This window comes from Piliocolobus tephrosceles, chromosome 19 (assembly GCF_002776525.5).
Source record: "Piliocolobus tephrosceles isolate RC106 chromosome 19, ASM277652v3, whole genome shotgun sequence".
Lineage (NCBI taxonomy): Eukaryota > Metazoa > Chordata > Mammalia > Primates > Cercopithecidae > Piliocolobus > Piliocolobus tephrosceles.
In genome coordinates, this window is record NC_045452.1 from 40,824,212 (window position 1) to 40,838,188 (window position 13,977).

Consider the following 13,977-nt stretch of genomic DNA (forward strand, 5'->3'; position numbering starts at 1 on the left):
GATGCTCTCACTACAAAAAAGAAAATATGTGAGGTGATGGATATGTTATTAGCTTGATATAAATATTCCAAAATGTATACATATATTAAAACATCACATTGTAATGCCTAACTATATATAATTATTATTTGTTAATTAAAAATATATGTGGGCTGGGCGTGGTGGCTCACACCTGTAATCCCAGCACTTTGGGAGGCTGAGGTGGGCATATCACCTGAGGTCAGGAGTTCGAGATCAGCCTGGCCAACATGGCGAAACCCTGTCTCTACTAAAAATACAAAAATTAGCTGGGTGTTGTGGCAGATGCCTCTGATCCCAGCTACTTGGGAGGCTGTGACTAGAGAATTGCTTGAACCCAAGAGGCAGAGGTTGCAGTGAGCTGAGATTATGTCACTGCACTCCAGCCTGGGCAACAAGAGGGAAACTCCATCTCAAAAAACAAAAAAAGAAATAAAAATCTGAACAAAATCTTAAAAAGAGTAAGAGTTTCTGGCAGACTCAATAGAGGCAAACTAAGAAAGATGCAGAAAGCAGCCCTTAGGATGGGTGAAAACACATTTGGGTCACACAAATACCTTATCAGCTAACATTATCATGCAAGTGTTAAATTCCAATAAAGGAATAGACTAATTTAGAAAATAATCACTTGAACAATGTAAGAGTTTCTGGGGAGAATATGGACTTTTGCATGAAAAATTAAACCATGAAAGTTGTTTGTCAAACATTTCTGAAGACAGGATTTCTGAGAAGGGAAATGATGCCTGCCGGGATGTTGTATATCCAGACCAGAACCAAAGCTTCCCACGTTGCTATGACAAATTCCCTTATTCTCTGCTCCAAGGACATGGTGTGGTGAAAGCAATGCTGCCTTATGGCTTGGATGTGGTTAGCTCAGTTCTTAGCCAAGGCCACCCTGGAAGGACAAACAATGCTTGAGATAATGGGGTAGAAAATAATATACGTCTGAAAACTTCCATGCAAATTAAAATTAATAAAATGAAATGTGTCCCACCAGCTAGCTTCATGACTGTGTTTCAGATGACTGTGCACTTTCTAGAAAACATTTTGCCTTTTTGTTCAAACGGTATCCCCAAAGTTGACCTCCTACTATCTGCACCAGCCTTGTTTATTTCCAGCTGTCACATGCTCCCTCCAAGAACAAAGCCTGGCCACCCCTGAGAATGTTACAAAGAATGAGCCAAGACTCCAAAGGAGAGGGCTCCAAGAGAGACACTCTGGAATGTTCAGAGCTGTGGCAACTATCTTGTTGCATGTGTGTGTAGTTTTCCCAGGAAACTGCTTGGAGGCTAACTACTGCCATTTGGATGCATACCTCGGCTACCTGGGTTTTAATTAGGTGTGCCGCTTTAGAGTCACACCCATACTAATGCCTGTAGGACTTATGTAATTAAGTGTTTTCTTTCTTTTCATCCATCCAAGTAAAGGAGCAATAGCACAAAAGGCACTTTGGTAAGGGTTGCAGTGCTGAAAGGATGTTTGTTATTAAATGGTTGCTTGATTTTTAATCATTGACTAAAATGAGATAATCATTCTGGAGCAGAAGAGCATTAGGCAAAAAAAGAGAGATGAGGTTGGGCTCACTGGCTCATGCCTGTAATCACAGCTACTCAGGAGGCTAAGGTGGGCGGATCACTTGAGGTCAGGAGTTTGAGACCCACTTGGCCAACATGGTGAAACCCTATCTCTACTAAAAATAAAAAAATTAGCCACGCATGGTGGCACACACCTGTAATCCCAGCTACTTGGGAGGCTGAGGCAGGACAATCACTTGAATCCTGGAAGAGGAGATTGCAGTGAGCCACTGCTCTCCAACCTGAGTGATGGAATGAGACTCTGTCTCAAAAAAAAAAAAAAAAAAAAAAAAAAAGGAGCGATGAGGCAGGGATTTCTTTTTCTATTCAGTGATTGGAAAGAAGCAAAATACATTTCTTTAGGTACTGATATATAGTAACACCTTGATAAGTTTTTAGGACCCATTCATCCCACATTATTGTGATTGCCATCACTGGAAAAGGTTATTTCAAGTAAGTCCACCTCTGAACTTTCTAAGGACATATTAGATTTCTGTCTGTCAGAGCACCGCTGTAACACCATTACCATTCCAGTGAAACAAAAAGAAACCCAAGCCTGTAAAATTAGCTTTATAGTGTTTGCCATTGTTTCACAAGTTACAGTAATTCCATTTATTGGAAGAGAAAAAACAGGTGACAGAGCCACATATGGAAATAAAGGATTTGACAAATAAAGGGATGAAGTCATAGCATACAAAAGTAGGTATTTAAAGCTGTCTGGTCATTGTATGATTGGGTTCAGTGATGACAGAGTATCCACAGTTAGTGTGAGATTTTCGACATGCACCAAATAGTAGCTCAGCCTTGAGAAACACGAACCACCATTCTGCTGGAGCAAATCCAAGCTTAAGACTCGCTTAAGAACCATGGGAAAGCAAGGATATAAATCTTGCAACACTATATAAGGATCAGATGTGGTTCTATATATAGGAAGAGACCGAAGTGTGATCAAGATTTTGGTTAGTAGACACTACCAGGAGTTACAAGTAGTGGGTTTGTTTGCATACAAAATCTGCATGTCATTTGGGATTTCCATTACCATAACGTTCCCATGAATTTCATTAAGTAGTATTTTGGAGTCCATCTTTCTGGAATGGAGATTCTGTTTACAAAAGCCTCCTTTCTGTAACTTACTATTCCATGACACCTTACAGAAATCATTCCTCAAAAATGGATCCAAGTCGGCTGCTATCCTTCCTCTCCTGGCTGCTATGTAACACTTCGCGTCAGCACACAAACACGGCTTCCTTTTGTGATCTGGAGGTTTGTTTGTGTAAAAAGCCGCTGATACAGTCATACTTCCTGTAATGATTTGATTTAATACGACATCCTTAATCCTGAGATTTGATTGCAAATGAAAGAATACAGCTAAAACTACAGCGAATGAAGAAAATCTTCCCTTTGAACTTCCCTCCAATCACCTTCTTGGAAGCTCTTTACTTTCCTATAATATTAAGTAAATTTGCATAAAGTAACAGTCAGCTGAGAGATCACGCATTTCCTAGCTCAGAGTCAACAACTTCTGATTTTTTGTTTTAAGGAAAGAGATACTCTATAATCAACGATAGTAATTCCCTTGGAGTCTAATTTTGAGTAGATCTAACTTTTATTTACTTAAATATTTTTGAGGGAGAAATTAGAAATTTTAAGTAGGTAGGAGGGCACGGACACTAGATAAGATTTGGCCTTGAATAAAGATAAAATTATAGCTAAGTATTACATCATGTGGCAAGGGTTGCTAACCAAACAAAACTTGGTGATGGACTTTTAGGAGGACTCTTCTGTAAAACCATCAGCCTAATTCTGCAACTGGGGCTTGAGAATCTGGGCTCCTGTGCACCCACGTGGAGGGCGACTTTGAGCCCATCCTTCTAGGGTGAAGCCCCAGGGAAGACCATTCCTCACTATGGAGGCTCAGACAGTGCACGCTGCTCCACACTGCACACAGGAGTGTCAAAGACTGGGTTGACTGGGTTTCCTGTGTTCAGCTGAAATTTTCCCTTGATAATTGGGCAAGCCAGGGAAATACATTTCTGGAATACTCCCTGACTCTACTACTAGTTGTATGAATATCATAAACTCCAAATAAAGAAGCATGCATTTCTCTTCTAGAAGTGGGCATAGTTTGGGATTATGCGAACACTATAAGTTTGTTAGATTTGGCAAATAACTATTCAGGACAGGAGTTTCAGTTCAGTTTGAAGATTTGTCTAATTTCCAAGGCAATTTTGTAATATACGGGGAAAAAAAGGTTGCATATAAGACATTTAAGGTAACCTTCAAAAGTCCACACAAATCAGAAATTACTCCATATAGGACATATTCTCCACATACAGAGTGCCTGGCAGTCCTAGCTCACGGGCATTATATTCAGATTACGAAGCCTTGACCTACATATATGACATCCTTGGCTTTTATACTCATGTATCAGTTCTGTCCTTTGACTTCCATCATCCTTTCTTGTAATTTTTACTAGCTATTAACTATCAACTCCAATCAACTGCCTTCTCTTGGTCTTCTATTTTTACACACTGTCAACATACCAATTGAAAAGTAAAAGTTCCTGCCCTCAATGTGTGGCTATCTGAATGTCCACAAATTCCTCTTCTGCTCTGAAGACAAAGGCTTTGTCCTTTCCAAAAAACAAAAAACAAAACAAAACCAATTAAAACAGAGTTTACTGACAAATACTAGTAGCTTAAGGCGGCAAATAACTCCTTATTCTTTAAAATCCCAATTAATTTCTAATCGTGCAATTTTATTGCAAATTCCAACTCTGGAGAGTCTACTACTATTCAGAAGTCACACTGGTTTTGAGAGTAGAAAACCACTCATTGCTGTCCGCAGGTCCGGGGACTGACTGGAAATCACTTTGATTAAAGATAAATTGAAGTTCGGCAGGGCGCGGTGGCTCAAGCCTGTAATCCCAACACTTTGGGAGGCCGAGGCGGGCAGGTCACGAGGTCAGGAAATCGAGACCACCCTCGTTAACACGGCGAAACCCCGTTTCTACTAAAAAGACAAAAACAAACTTAGTCGGCATGGTGGTGGGCGCCTGTAGTCCCAGCTACTTGGGAGGCAGAGGCGGAGAATGGCGTGAACCCGGGAGGCAGAGCTTGCAGTGAGCCGAGATTGCGCCACTACACACAAGCCTGGGCAACAGAGCGAGACCAGTCTCAAAAAAAAAAAAAAAAAAAAAGAACGAAAAACAAAAAAGATAAATTGAAATTCACAAAGGGTAAAGTGTATGAAGTTAATCACTTAGAAGTGAATGTTAAGCTTTTGAGCTTCAAGTGTAAGTAAGTCTTCCCCAGAGGAAGAAAATTAAGATACTCTTGTACCTACCCAGAGTTTTAACAGTCAGAGACTAGATTTCGAGTGCACACCACAGAACCTGGAAATCACCACTGGAAATGCTAGTTACCTTTCACTTAAAAAAAAACTGCATCATGGAAAGCTATGATAAAACTAGTTATTTCAGAAATTTAATAGGCTAAGAAAAGTCTAGCAAGAACGAAAGCCAAAATTGAGAGCCTGAGCATCTTCACTGTGCCCTGTGGTCAAATGTCTGACCTTTTGAACATCCTGACAGCATACAGAACCAAACCTAGTCAAAGGCCCTACTGCTTTCATTTTTCTCTTCTCTTCTTCTCCCTCCAGCTGGGGTATATATATTGAAGACTCAAATAAGGGAGACAGAATAATATTAGAGTGTGAGTGTCACTATTTCATGCTGGAGTAGAAATGCCACCTTAAAAATATATCTTCGCTTACATTTCGATAATATTGAAATCACAGTCTATTAAAAATTGGGAAATTTAATGCAAATAAAAATCCAACAAAACAGTTGTTTATTAAATATCTGGTTCATTAATTCATGGCATTTTTTTCACCTTAAACCAGCTCTTTAGATTTCTAGACACTCTGCTTTGTGTTGTAATTTCCCCAGGATGAAAAAGGGAGCCAATGCATGACTCTCCACCCCATCCCAAAGGAGTAGGGTTGGGTGACTCAGTGTTTTGCTGTCCAGAGCCACTGTCTGCCAGGCACCATGTGAGCGCCGTCTATTTTATTGCTGAATAAGACACGGCTTGTGGGGCACACTGATTTACTGCTGTTGACTCTGTGGTTTCTCAAATGGAACACAACGTTTTTTAATGGACTCATTGAGAAAACCTAACACATTAGAAATGTTTCAAAATTCAAATGCCTTTTTGGGTCAGGAATAGTCCACTACTTTGGCTCCTCCTTAGCTGGGTGTTGAGTGTGAATCTGTTTTAAGCAGAAGACTGACCAGATATAATAAATTAAGTTTGCTACCTAAATCCTTTGTTAGCATAGTAACATGAAAGTATTATTTACAAAGTAATAATAGTTAAGGTTCGAGGAAAACGGTAAGTTTCAAACCAGATACAACTTCAGCGCTATTTATTGAATATTATATGATTTCTTGACTTATACATATATTGGTTTTTAAGACACTCTTAAAAACCAGAGACGCTTTTTGTTTTTTTGAGACGGAGTCTCGCTTTGTTGCCCAGGCTGGAGTGCAGTGGCGCTATCTCGGCTCATTGCAAACTCCACCTCCCGGGGTCACTCCATTCTCCTGCCTCAGCCTCCCGAGTAACTGGGACCACAGGTGCCCACCACCACGACCGGCTAAGTTTTTGTATTTTTAGTAGAGACGGGGTTTCACCGTATTAGCCAGGATGGTCTTAATCTCCTGACCCCGTGATCCGCCCACCTCGGCCTCCCAAAGTGCTGGGATTACAGGCATAAGCCACCATGCCCGGCCATAAACCAGACACTCTTAAGGCACTTTTAAGACCAGATGTTTAGATAAACTGAAACAACTATTTTGTTTGATTTTTATTTGAATTAAATTTCCAATTTTAATAGAATGTGATTTCATTATTATCTAAATGCAAAGTAAGATATATTTTAAGGTGATATTTCTACTCCAATATTTGTTTTGAGTGTGTAGAGCAAAAGGCAAAATGATCAAGTCTTCCAAATTTGGCTGAAATTGATATGCTAAATGACAATACAGAAATTTTTCTGAATCTTATGCTATGTCCTTGTACCAGATACAACATAAATGAGCAAGATTTTTAATCAGCATCACATTTAAATTAGCATTGATATAAATACTATGAAAAGAATTTAATAGTGCAACAGAAAAGGTGTAAACATGCCCATGGAATTATTTTTTGTTGATTATAACACAGTATACAGTAAAAATAGCAAGTATAATAACTAAAAGAGATAATATCTAACTACACTGCCATGTAATATTTTTTAAGGAATGGAGATCTAAAGCAACCTTCCATAAATTTATCAACACACAAGGAAAAAAACCTTCTAAATAATTAAAGACAACATCCGTCTTCTTGTTCATGGATTGAGGTTGTTCTTTAAACTTTCACAAACTTTACTCCCATTATCCTTACACACACCTTAAACTAGTTCAGTTCCAGGCCAGGGGTTTTAGCCACATTTTCTGTTTAATGGGAGGTCATTTGCAAATGCAGTAACATCAATATATAGCAGATCTACTGTAATCTATACCATCATTTCACTGATTATCTGAATCCACTTTATTTTCCCCATTTTCTCTGAGTCCCAATGTTCATATTTTTATAGAACCAAATAGACATGAACATATTTGTCAAGGAGTTGCTGTGTTAATCGCAAATGTCTTTCACTGATGACTACCATGATTATGCTTGAAGAGCCAGGGCCTGTGTGTGTGTGTGTGCGTGTGTGTGAGTGTATGTGTGTGTGGTGGTGGGAATCATGTGTATATCTTTGTACGTATGCAGGGGCTGAATATTCATGGCCACATTCTGCTTGAGTGAATGCGCAAATCTGTCTTTGTTTGAATGAAATGAGAATTCACCTTTTGGACATTTAACCAGTCATAGCCCAGTTATTTTTTTGCGTCAAAGGAATGCAGGGCACTCGACCCCTGATTTTTGCCCGGAGCAAAATGTTACCTCTTGGTATGAGCTTTATTTAAATAGCGGGGGTATTCTTTACAGGTTTGAGATTTTCAAATTTTGTTCATGCATCAAAGAGTCATCTTGTTTATGAGTTCCTTACTTTCAGCTCCTCTTCTTCCTCATGGCCCCACCGGACCTTACAAACTTCAGCATCTGAGAACATTTCCTGTATTGTCAGGCAGCTGAATTTTTCTTTTGTGCTAACTGTAATCAGCAAGCATGACTGAGACAGCAATTACTCTCAAGAGCTTTATTTTGCTCTTGGAATGTCAGGGGATAATTCTATGCAGTTCCTTTATGGGCAAGGCATTTTAATAGATAAGAAATGAAGTGGCTGAAAGAAATATTGGCCAATAATAATGAAATGAAGAGAGGCCAGGTCTGGATGCCATGGGGATACGGGACCCACAGAGTCAGTTTTCCACATGGCTTCAGAAAGTTGCTTTGAAAACATTGTCCAGAGCAGAGCTTTCAAACTTTTATCTGTATACAAATCATCTGGGGTTCTTGTTAAGATACAGGCACCCTAATTCTGTAAGTCTGGCTGGGACCTGAGAATCTACCCGTTACGAATAAGCGCTCAGATGGTGCTGATGCGGTGGGTCTGTGAACCACATATTGAATGGAAACATTTTGAATGGAAACATTTTGAATGGAAAGAGGATAGTAATTCCAAAACATAAAAATAAAATAAAAAAATAGAGGAAACAATGGCATCAGCCCCATTTTTGTGGGTTTCCACAGTTGTGAATGACAGATCTGATTGATTTCCTTCCATACAATTCAGTTCACTGAAGAAAGGTAAAAATGAAATGACTATATTTTGCGAATACAGACTCGCTCTACCTCTTTTTAGGTATTACCAAATAGACATCATTAGATATAATATTTTTCCTGCTTGAACAAAACAGCATGTTTTAAAGCAGTGAGATCAATGAATACTGAACCACAATTCAACTCTTGGCCATAAGGTTATTGGTTAAATAAATATCTTATATTAGAGCTAATAATCTTGTATAGAAATACAGTTCCTTTTAATGTCAGCATTGCTAAGTGTCTGTTTATCTAACAGGACACTATTCCAATTGCCCTACACCAAGCTCTTAGAAATGTAGCTTTATTTTATACAATTTGAATTATGAGAGTTCACTTTCATTCGAAGCACTTAAAAAGGAAATCTCTCAAACATAGAAATGCTGGTGTAGCCACAAGATCAAAGGGAAAGACTGATTTTGTATGTCCGTGCAGTTTTTGAGAAGGCATCTACACATTTTTGTTTTCACAGCAATCTTTGTGTTTGATAGGAGTTCTGATGTGGAAACAGCTTGCAGGGTTAAACCTGGATGGCACCCCTAAGATCAGACATTGCTCTGTTGTAATAAAAGTGTCCTCAGTTCTCTTTCCCTCTGATCCTCCTGCCTGTACTTCTCCTCAAGTTTCTGTTTCTCAGAATCTGCACAGTAAAAGGTGCAATCTGGGCTCTTCCGAATCTGTTCAAACTGACTGAAATCAGCCACATATTTTCCATTTTTGGAGAGAGATACCACAGGCACAAACTCAAAACCCCAGTAGATTTCCTCTGGGATATAAGATGTTCGGCTCTGGCAGACAGCACTGGTGGATTCCACAGTGGCATTGAGGAGGACCACAAGCTCAAACTCCTTCTCCTTTAGGTTTTGGGGTGTGAGGTCTCTCAGGGGGCTCGTCTCATCCAGCACGTGGTAGAATGTCATGGGCAGAATGAGGAAGGGGCTCTCAGAGGAGGAGTCCACGTGGAATTTGACAGTGGCTTGGTTGAGCAGAATCTGTTCCCCCTCCTTGGTGACGTGGGTCTGCAGAAGCTTGCCAGAGAGCTGGCACTGAATCAAGAGGCTCTTCCTCATGTTGGCTACCTGAATCACCAAGCACAGCTTCCCATTCTGCTTGGTGATGACTGCACAGTGACTGAACTTGATGGTCTCAGCCCGCTTTTTGGGTCTCGCAATTTTGGCCAGGAAGGTTCCGGTGATGAAGATCTCAATCAAGGTCGTGATGACCAACTGAGCAACCAATAGGAAGATGGCATGAGGACATTCCTCTGTGATGGAACGGACTCCATAGCCAATGGTTGTCTGGGATTCCAGGGAAAAGAGAAACGCCCCAGTGAGAGAGTCCACTTTCATGATGCAGGGGGTATGATTTGAAATAGGCTCACCAGGTTCTAAGTCCCCGTGAACAAACGCGATGGCGTAGTAGATGACTCCAAAAAGAAACCAGGTCATCACAAAAGTGGCGGCGAACAGGGTGAGTTTGTACCTCCACTTCATGTCGATAACTGTGGTCCACAGGTCTTGCAGGTAGAGTAGGTATATGCCATCCACTTTGTCAATTCTCACGTTGCTGTGCCCACTCTTGGACATGACGCGGGGTCTGTTGGCCTTGAGCCCAGCCCCAGCAGTGTGCTTCACCAGGGGGGTGCTGGACATGCCCATGTGAATGGCATCCATTGCCAGGCTCTGGAAATACTTAGAGAGATGACAAGGACGTTTCATTATCCCCATATATGGTGGAACTTCCAGAAAATAGGATCATCATGTGAAGTAAGTATGAATGTACATGGAAGTATGCAAGAAAGGAGAATTCTGAGGCAAGATTAACTGATCTATACTTAGGTGGTCAGTAGGGTAAAGTGAGGAGCAGAGACTTGGCATAAAGGCAAACCGGAGTTAAATGCTGACTCTGCAATTCATCAGCTGTGTGACCTGGAGAAAGCTGTTTAACCTCTCTAGACCTCTGCTCTCCAGTGTTTTAAATGGCAATACAACCTATTCCTCAGGGATTTTGTTACTATTAAATAAGGTAAAGTGTTAAAACAGAGCCTCGTATTTCAAAATAATAATGTTATGCTGTTTTTTGTGATAACAAACTCTTATGCATATATCTCATAGAGTAATATGTTTACTTATATTCAGCTACCATGTATTCTCAATTATAGAAAATTTAAAATTATTGACTGTTAGTCCAGTACTGCTATAACTAACATCTACCACCCATGAAACAGTTCTTGATATGGAGAATATTAGTATACGCTTTTAAAACTCAGTTAGCAGTAATGCATTTTTTAAAACCTATTTTTTGCATGATATTCTTTGTAATAGCAATTCATTTTCCCCCTAATCTAATGAATAATTAAGAATCTACAACCTCTCCTAGCTTTGTTATGACTTTGGAAAAAACTCAGTTATGAAACAACCTAAAACATTCTTATAGCAAATAATTAGGCTTTATTAATGACTTGATCAATATGCTGGTTATTCTTGGAAAAGTGCTTCCAATGTCATTTTAGACATGATATTTAGATATGGCACCAAAATTCTACCTTACTCCGTAGAACTAAGCAGAACCAGCAGGAGAAATCTATTTTAAAGAGCAAATGAAAAAGTCAGTAAGTGTAGGCATCTAACACTGTAGTAGGAAAGACATACCTATGAGAAGTGCTGGGCTTCCATGCTCAGCCCCGGGAAACACTCTGCTCCATGTTAACAGCCGGAAACAAGCTGTCTGGGAGGCCTCTAGCATCTTATAGTACCTGCCTGGTGACTGACATACATTTCCCCCACATTCCTTGAAAAAGATAATGTGGGTGATGACAGAGTAACTTTACCTGGGTGGCATGTTTTTCTTCACCTCATTGGTATTTTAAGAATTAAAAATACTTCCCTTTTATTAAGGAACTGATATACAGATTCATGCAATGCTCTTTCTGTTAGAGCAGTATTATCTCAATAGAAGTTTTGAAAGTAATCCTCTGGGCAAATCCCTTCAAGGAAATGGAAACTGTATCCATTAGCAGCAAACACCTGTTCAGGATGCAAAGGGTCTGCTGGGCATTTTAATTTTCCTGTTACATTATTAAGACTGTGTTATTTACTAAATGCCCCCTTGAAATTGATTTTTCCTTAGAAAGTCGCATTTTCATTTTTGTTGCAGAGAAGGGCCATAAATTATTCAAAATTTGTTTACCTTGAAGCAAATTCCACTGTTCTTGGGATCAAGTTAGATGAAAAGTACAGGATATAATTGATAAACTAGGGCCTTACTATACCCTCAGCAACACTTCTCAGTACAACGAAGAGGAAAGTGACCACAGTCAAGGTTTGGAAATGAAACACCACGCTGGCATGCCCAAATGCACAGACAAGCTTGTAACGTGAGCACCAGCAGAGACAAATGCAGCCTGTCTGCAAGTGACTGCATGCATTTTTTTTTAACTGCTGAGGAAACTGCATGCCATTCAATCCACTGGAATACAAACAGAGGCTTAAGTTTTCCAGTGTGAGTGATACACAAGTGTCCTGCGGGCACTCAGCCCTCTGCCAGATTCTGGAAAGCTTGGCCCTGTTTTTATGAAGGCAGCACCATGAAGCTTCTGTTTTAAACTCTCTTTCAAAGGGGCAGCAAGCCAGGCTTGGGATGAACTGGACCTGTTTCCTCTTTCCGCTGAGAGCACTTTTGCTGCAGTCCTTTGTATCTAGTGCTGGACTTAATGGCATCTATCATACCTCCTATCAAGGCTTGGTGGACAGAAATCACAGGACAAGACCTAGAGCCTCTGGGTGTGTTGGGGGCAGCATTTCTCAGTGGGAAAGACAGCAGCTGGCAGTCAGCAGTCAAAGGGTGCCATAGCCCTCTCTGTCCTCCTCCCTCCCTCAAGTGTGGTGCCTTCAGAACCCTCTACTACCTGGTCACTCACTCCGTAGGTCAGGTGTCTTCTTCAAGGCAGGTAGAACGTCCTCGCTCCCCTTCACCCACCTGGCTACCATGGGATTCTGCTACTGCCTGAAAGAAAGAGGGACACATGGGTTCATAGGTGGTTACCAAGTGCACCCCAGTAAGACCGAGCCCCGATGATTTTCTAAGAGTTACGCCGCGGCATTTACCTTCCAATCCCTGGAAATCTGGCGCAGTGCACAGAATAGGGTAAAGGCTCAAGGAACGATTTAAGAAGGAAGCTGAACCCCAACCACAGCCCTCACCACACAGTTCCCAGCCCCTGGAGGGAGCTCCGTAGCAAAACACCCTGGAAAGAGAGGGTTAACCCACCCTCATTAAGGCCCGCTATGAACTGACCAGCACAGGGGGAGGCAGGAAGGGGAAACGCAGAGGAAGTAAACAGTGAGCGCTGGAAGGGAAGAGTCTAGAATATTTTTACCGCCTGTGGAAATGCATTGCTACTGTTGAGTCATAGGACATTAGAGTGGAAAAGATTGTCAGAACCATCCCACTTGACACAGCTGGGTCCTGGCAGAAAGAATGAAGTCCAAAGTCTTTGGAAGCTAGCCCAGGGTTCCTGTCAGTCCACCACAAAATCCCCTTAAACATTGACAGTTTCACGTAATCTCCTCTAAATTCAAGAGGTTCTTTTGCATCTACTTTTTGAAAATAATTCTTCCTAAGCTATCTGCCTATCTATTATTTATCTTCTATCAATCTATTATCTATCAATTATCTATCTATTTAATCTATCATCTATTATCTATCACCTATCAATCTATTATATATTTATTACCAGTCTAAATATCTACCTACCTATTATCTATCATCTATCAATTATTGATCTATTACCTATCAATTATCTATCATCTCTTTCTATCTATCTGTCATCCATCTGTCTCCACCCATATGTTTTTATGTCTCACACACACATAGGCACACATATACTTCCTATGTTTCTTCTGATCCACCAATTACTTACAGTTATTACTCTCTTATAGTTGAACTATTCCAAATTAACCTGTGCAGCTTCTTACAGGCTGGATCCTGCCAGTGTGGCCACAGCATGTTTGGCAATCGACCTCTTTGTCAGTGCTCTATGAAGACCCAGAATCTTCTTTGTGCCCATCAATCTTACCCATAGGCTTTATGAATTGCACTTCCTCATAGGCTCTTAATTTACAGAATTTTATTCCTCAGCAGACTTCTTTCATGAAGTTTAAATCATTGTTGATACATACTCTTATTTCATATAATTTTATGCTACTGCCTTAGGTTATTTTCCCTTAGTGATTCTTCAATAGGCCTGGCTTAACTTCTAACATGGTAAGCAACAATAACAGGTTCCCAAAAGACAAAAACACAAAGAATCAGAGAGGAGTATTTTCTTCTAATTTCCCCTATCTTAACCTTTTTCCCATTAAAAAAAAAAAAAAAAAGGTGCAACTTGCCACCAGTGCTCATTTAACTTTACATAAACATGCTTTTCCAGGCTGAAGCAAATCTGATTGATTTTCAGTGTGAAAATAAAACATAAAAATCGTTCTTGGAGTTATTTCTAAACAGAACTAACATCAGAATCATCTGAATCTTCGGAATCTACTGTTTCAGAAAAATCGGATTCATCAAAT

At 40.2% G+C, this 13,977-nt stretch overlaps 1 protein-coding gene across 5 annotated transcripts in view; it reads right to left on the reverse strand.

Annotated features, from left to right (window-relative positions):
• Nucleotides 1-6,448: 6,448 nt before the first annotated feature.
• The window catches only part of KCNJ15 (potassium inwardly rectifying channel subfamily J member 15), a 75,782-nt gene continuing 68,253 nt past the window's right edge, over nt 6,449-13,977 (reverse strand). For 4 of the 5 annotated variants that reach the window (XM_023191643.1, XM_023191647.2, XM_023191652.2 and 1 more), the window contains 2 exons: nt 12,315-12,412; nt 6,449-10,098 (listed from right to left, as the gene is read on the reverse strand). In XM_023191643.1, coding sequence (XP_023047411.1) covers nt 8,953-10,080 — 1,128 coding nt within the window. In that variant the 5' untranslated portion in view covers nt 10,081-10,098; nt 12,315-12,412 and the 3' untranslated portion in view covers nt 6,449-8,952. The remainder of the gene's footprint in view (nt 10,099-12,314; nt 12,413-13,977) is intronic. The other variant, XM_023191657.1, reaches the window with a different exon arrangement.